At 38.3% G+C, this 6,594-nt stretch overlaps 1 protein-coding gene across 4 annotated transcripts; it reads right to left on the bottom strand.

Annotated features, from left to right (window-relative positions):
- Nucleotides 1-235: 235 nt before the first annotated feature.
- LOC136255493 (uncharacterized) lies at nucleotides 236-6,593 on the bottom strand. Of its 4 annotated transcripts, none has more exons than XM_066048282.1 (2): nucleotides 6,403-6,593; nucleotides 236-1,614 (listed from the first exon to the last, which is right to left on the bottom strand). In XM_066048282.1, exon 2 carries the CDS (start codon nucleotides 1,570-1,572, stop codon nucleotides 364-366), a length of 1,209 nt encoding a protein of 402 aa, XP_065904354.1. In that variant the 5' UTR covers nucleotides 1,573-1,614; nucleotides 6,403-6,593; the 3' UTR covers nucleotides 236-363. The 4 variants fall into 4 exon arrangements, 2 of the variants coding, with proteins under 2 accessions (XP_065904354.1, XP_065904363.1); XM_066048291.1 differs by lacking the exon at nucleotides 6,403-6,593 and adding an exon at nucleotides 4,880-5,523; XR_010700923.1 differs by lacking the exons at nucleotides 236-1,614; nucleotides 6,403-6,593 and adding exons at nucleotides 1,642-3,879; nucleotides 4,880-5,527.
- Nucleotide 6,594: the final 1 nt, after the last annotated feature.

Raw genomic sequence — 6,594 nt, 5'->3', positions numbered from 1 at the left:
GCATTCCCTATTGTGTCTTTTTTATTTGGAGATGTTAGTAATGCACCTATCAATGTAATGCCCCACTACCACAGGTACGGGCTGAGGTGGGGGAAGGTGGGGATTTGTATTCCTGAAAATTACAATGCCCCACCTACTGGGGGAGTACAGCTGGTAAAAGCCCCTACAAATCCCGACAATACCCCTAGTATATACCTGGGGGAATGTGGAGCTTAGAGGGGGTTAGATATTTTTCAACAATAATAAAAATTTCATTAATGATAAAAGATGTACACACTCTGCATTAAGCCACACCAACTATTTACACTCTTCACATACAAATTCTTCAGGCTCTTCCACAATACCTATACAAACAAAATGGAACTATCTGTCACATAAATCACAGCCTATCCACTTTTCTACGGAATCCGTGAACTCCTGGAACTCTTCATAACAAACTGCACAGTGGTAAGTGGCTTCAGCTGTTTTACGTTCTTTGTTTTTTCTTCTTGTTTCAGCAGCCTTTACTGCACCTCTTCTGCGGTTCTCCTTGATTGTGTGTAGGTGTTCAAACCATATAGTGACATCACTTACTGATAGCAAGGTTTCTTTAGCAATTTCAGAACAAAGGGACTCGGGTGGAGGGTATGAAGTTAACTGGTCAAATTTTTCCTTAAGTACTGTTGAAGGAGGCTTTTTCATTGGCAAAAGTTGTGATTGAATAGATGACTTAGGTGGCAAATAATGACCAGTACAATTTTCTTTACATTCAGTGCAATCAACATTACCCCATGGTCTGTCAGGGTCAGGAATAGGCAGTGGTAAGTGCGTGATAAGTGGTCCTCCACTGTACCAGGGTGGCATGTGCTTCTGCTCACTCCTGCACACAGGATGACAACAAGAGGGATCAAAACAGCAAACAAGAAAAAATGCGTATTGGGGTGGTAGTCCCTTAATGCTATGCCTTTCCTTTAACTGCCACACAGTGTCAAAATAGTTGTACAATTCTGGCCTTTCCCTTTTTAATGCTTCTTTTTGCTTCTTAGTACCCTTACAATATTGTAGAAAATATTTACGGACTACTTGTTGTTCTGAAGAATTCGCTCCATTGTACAAATGTATGACAGTGTCTCCACATGGAGCATCATTAACTCTGTTTATGTAAACATTAGTAGTCAATTCCATATTATGCTCATATTTTTCTTTATTGATCTTTCCTGTGTTTGAATCCATGCATGTTCCTCCAAGAGTGGATGGAATGAATAAATTTGCATGTGCTAATGCTAAACAACCGTTTTGTAATTCAACGCGATTTAAATAGCTGGACCCACTGTTCCTTGCTGTAACAAGGCATGCAATAGTTGACCGTTTCAAATGTCTCTCTGTCCATATGAATTGAACCTCTTCATGAATCGGGCCTTCATCACTGGCACCATCTACCCGAAAACATTCAACTGGTTTTCTAATATCTGTACTAGGATTGAAGAACATTGGCTTGAATTCTGGTGTTAGTTCTAGCATTTCTAAATCAGCACTGTGTTGAAATGGGTTTTTTGGAAAAACACCAGTTGCCTTAACTACACCTGCACACATCTCTGCAGTAGTATCTGTGGCTGTAAAATTATATGATGTAGTCTGCAGAATAGAGGTATAAGGATTAACATATTATAATCAATTCCAAAGTATTCTATTATAAGCACACCAATGCTAGTTCACATATAATAGGCTAGCAATAACTAACTAATCTAGAGAATAGCTTTGCCTTATAGATTAAGTAATGCCCTTTATAGGGTCTGCTGCTCATTCTTCTCAGCCTGAGTCTACACCTGAGCTTTAACCAAGTGCTTCTTTGACAGTTCACAACTCCAAGGGGCATGCACTTACAGAAGGTATCTAAGCTATTGTACATTCAGCTATTGTACATAATAATTGTATTAATTTTCCAGTGCACATTCTTTGCAATAATTATTACCATAGTATGACTAAAATGTCTCCAGATTCAAACTTGAAACACCTAATTTTTAAAAATTTCCTGGGGGGGGCATGCCCCGGACCCCCCTAGAAGGCAAAATGCTTCGCATTTCGCAGAGTGTGCTTCGCACACTGTGTGGTCACTTCTACCACTTCTACTACCCTTAGCAAAATCCTAGATCTGCCCCTGGAGTCTGCCTCACCTATTTAAAATTTCTGGTTACACCCTTGGGTAGGAATTTAACTCAAAATGCTGTGTTTAAGAACTAAATGTTTAATGTGTTAAATGCACCCATAAGGGTGATTTTCCAAAATTTGGTCACATTTATTGAAACAATTTTCACGATTAAAGTTAGGGTTCAGCTTTTTAAATCTTGGAGTTCAGCCACTTTTATAGCAATAGGCTACCACTCTCACACAGCTAGACCACCCTTTCTTCTTTTATTATTGGATCTGGTGAATTGTACATGGCTTCTGATTGCTATGAAATGCTCTCATTGATTTTTTGGAACCACATGTGATAGTTTCAACTATTTTAATAAGCCATTGCAAAGCCAATCAACAACGATTGGCTAATTGATCAGTGTGTGATTATTTGAAGCCACACAGTAGAATTCACAAAGCCAGAACAAACTACATTCACCAGACCTTCCCTGACCCAATAAAAAAAGTTGTCTGCTGCACAAGATTAATAGGCTACGCCAATATATCTAATTGTCTTGCATTTAAAACTATGGGTGCTAGTAGCGGTAGCTAACACAGTGGATATAACTCTGACATGATGTAAAAAAATAAGAGTTCAAGCTCAGAAATTCAGTGACACTTGAGTTGTTCACAATTTTACTTGAAGGTGTTAGGTTCCTTGAGTGAAACAATTGTTGTTTCCCTGTACATACACCAGCCAAAACTTTCTGGCCTGAAGGTGACTGTCATGTCACTTGATTAATTTGGAAAAGCTTGCACCTACACGCTGCATGTTATTGCACGTGTAGTCTCAAAGTTTTTTCCCGCCCCTACACAATACGCGAGACCAGCACATGCAGTCGGCCATGTATAGCCCCAAACTTCGTGGATTCAGATCAAAATTATATTGAGTTATCCCCGGGAATTTGTCCCCTGTCTCGACCGACGACGGCAGTGTAAAAACTTGTCTGGGTAGGAAACCACCTGCAGACACAGTGGAAATCTTTCAGTACCAGTTTGCTAGTTTACAAGTATATACCTCTATGTGTCGGTTGCCTCCTTTTACCCTGCTGTGTCCGCCTATACAGGCTATTTCTCGTTAAAGTCAAACAATCACGTGAGCAACATTATTATTATTATTGTGATCACGGATCCGGATTCCGTAAAATTATGCATAAACTTTGGTAGGATCATTACTTTTCATGATCACAACAGTTACGAGTACTACTTTCAAAGCCAGAGGCTAAGCTATTATTAGGCATTCCAGTATCCGAGATTTTTAAATTAAAAAATTCTCCTTATATTCCCCAATAGAACCCTGGCACAAAATAACAACTCGTGTTAGGCCACTTCAACTAAATTTCTTGTTTCTCAGACCCGACCGACCCATAAAATTTGTAAATGAAATGTTTTTGTTCATTTTTGAAGATCAAGTGTTGTTTTTTTTAATTTATTTATTTTAATTTTATTTAGTCAGGAAAAATAGCATCAGCCAAAAAGGCTGTTTTTCAGCTATGCCCTGAGAACACAAATACAATATGAGTAACTTACAGTACATACATACATACATACAAAAAATGAAGTTACAAAATGCAATACAATTTTTTTAAATTCTGACACAGTTTTAGCACCATAAAGTGCTGGTGGTAATCTGTTCCAGATGGTTGTGCCCCTGTAGGCCATGTGTATTCGATCGCGTGAGTTTGTGGCGTCAATGTATTGTTGGCCATCCATATCTGGCATCTGCTATGCATGGGACGAGCTAGGTTATTATTACCACCTATTATTATTTTATTTATACCTACCTACCCAGTGGCTTAGAATACTATTTTTTTACAACTAGCTCAAACCTGAGACCGGAGGGGGGTGGGGGGGGGGGGGGGGGGGTAGTAGTAGTACATATAAACAAATTTTCTTTTGTTACATTATTTTGTATTTTGCAATTGTACTCTCTATATTGTCACAATTTTTGTGTAGTAAAATGTCAGTGAAGGGAATGATTGAAGGAATTTCAGGGGAGCCTGGGAACATATTTACCTAGTTGAAACATAATTGTGGTAAGATTGAATCTGGAAGTAATTTGAGATGAGTGACTGAGACCTGGAACAAGAAAATAGCAAACAAACTTATAGTGACATACAAGCCAATTCTTTAGATCAAACTATTGTTTTATATGGCAATTATTTTATATCAATAGTGGACTGGGAAAATGACCATAACTAGCTATAAGTTGCAGTTTAAGTGGACAAGTGGAAAATGTTTGAAAATGGCAATCTCAAGACTGGATCTTGAGGTACTTTTAGTCAAATCCCTGAAAAATATGCGCAGCACATGTATCACAATTTTTGACTTTATTCTTTAATGTGGTACAGCTTGCTATTTAGTCTGACTTTTACAACTAGCCAAAAGTATTTTACAACTAGCTTTTTGGCCACAACTAACCCTTTTTTAGCCCCTGTACCTACCGACCCACTTTTCAATTAGTTTCAGTCCGAGAAACAAAAGATTTAGTTGAAGTGGCCTTAGCTTGGGATTGCTCCGTCGTCCGAGCTCCAATGAGGATGAAAATCGCTGTGGTGTTTGTCCACACGCTGATCATCATGAAAATCTTAGTTTTATCGTGCGCGTTGCATATAAGTAAGTTCTGTGTTGTTTTGTAATCTTTTAAAGCCTTGTAATGTATGTAGAATACTTTAAAACTTTTAAAAAACGTACTGTCGGGTGGAAGGTAGTTACTGGTGCTTACTTTAAAGTGCGTAGTTACTTCACTCGGATTATCGATTTTCAGCTCCAGAGCAATTTTCTGATGGCTGTGTCATCAGCTCAAAGTCAACATAACAATGCCATAATTGAAACCACAACTCCACCTTAAGTATTGTTGCATCATTGTGGCACCTCCATTTTAGTTGTTTACCTTTATAAGTTGTTAACTTGATGTTTTTACTTACTTGAGATTGCCACTTGCCTATAGGTATACACCATTGTATTGAGAAGTGTGCAATAGGCGAAACATGTGGGAGATGCTGTGTATAGCCCTTGTACATTATGCATGTAATACCATAGATAGTACATGGTTCTCAAGTAAGTATAGCTAGGCTGGTTGCATGTAATACAAACTAGAACTAACAGTGAAGGCCAGACTATAGCTACTTACTGTGCATATGTTTTGTTCAATGTTGGATCCATACAGAATGGAGTGCATTTGGGGCACCCTTACCCTCCCTCATTTTGTGGAGGAGCCACGATAGCTATAGCTACTTCTTCCTTGCTATACTTTATTTATTTATGTGTGCTGAGAAGTCAGCCCTGCTGATATGCTCAGGAAAAAAAGAGAAAGTTACAATACACAAACCGATTATCCAATTGCCAGTGCAATATAATGTGATTGTAAAAGTGAGCTAAATAAAACAGAGTCAATTCTTTAATAGTCCTGGAGAAATAACTGAACTTGTGGATGAAGATGGTATGTTGAAATGTAACACAGTAAAAACAAACTAGTGAACGTCACTACTAATGTCTGCCACAATACTCACTATTTTTGTGTAGTGACATTCATCACTAATTTTGTAGTGAACGTCACTATATTGACCACCAAGTAGTGACGTTCACTGCAAAAAGTAGTGACGTTCACTACAAGAAGTAGTGAACGTCACTACTTAAAAGTAGTGAGTATTGTGGCAGAGCAATTCACTACTAAATTTTTACAGTGAATGGATGGTATGATCTGATTAATCTCAAATAATATGATGGAATGGAGATAGCAAGCTGGTGATACAGTGCCTTGTGTAGAACTTGTATAATCTAGCATATCTTACAAAGAGATGTATTATCAGGATGATTCACTTAACATTGCCAAGGCTGAGTTAAATCGGGCTGCATGATGTTGTATATACCTTTTCTAACTGTTTGATGTGTGAATTATCATGAGTATGGATCCCACACAGCTTATGCATATTCCATTTGTGGTCTAACCATTGCAAGGCATGCAGCCAATTATTAATTGAGCAATTACAAGTTGCATTTCAAATAGCTAACAATGGTGGATACAGAAAACTTCATACTTTAATAATAATAATAATAATAATAATAATAATAATGCTTTTAGCCTTTGTGATCACAATCACGGCTTTCTACAGCTGGTTGTAAGTTACTTGTAACCTTTTTTTTTTTTCTGGTCTTCGACTTACAGCTAGGCTGAAGTTACGTGGAATCTGAAACCCCCTCTGAAAATTTCTAGACCCGCCACTGTAAGGGTGCTTGGTGACTCACCGAGCACCTTCTGCAAAGGCTTTGAAAATGACAAAAATCAATAATTCATGAGACATTTGCCGCCGGCTTCAAATACAACAACTAGCTAATAAGAGACCTGCTCTCCTCACCATCCACCTACAACTTAGCCTGTTTGTGCTCCTCCCCTTGCCAGTTCCTGGATCCGCCCCTGTTGTTACTGAATGTCGAGGT

This window comes from Dysidea avara, chromosome 1 (assembly GCF_963678975.1).
Source record: "Dysidea avara chromosome 1, odDysAvar1.4, whole genome shotgun sequence".
Taxonomy (NCBI): Eukaryota; Metazoa; Porifera; class Demospongiae; order Dictyoceratida; family Dysideidae; genus Dysidea; species Dysidea avara.
The sequence above is the reverse complement of the archived record's forward strand: the minus strand, read 5'-3'. Positions and strand labels throughout refer to the sequence as shown.

Excerpts from the sequence above, each read along its gene's own strand:
- LOC136255493 (XM_066048282.1), bottom strand. The coding sequence starts at position 1,572 with ATGTGTGCAGGTGTAGTTAAGGCAACTGGTGTTTTTCCAAAAAACCCA.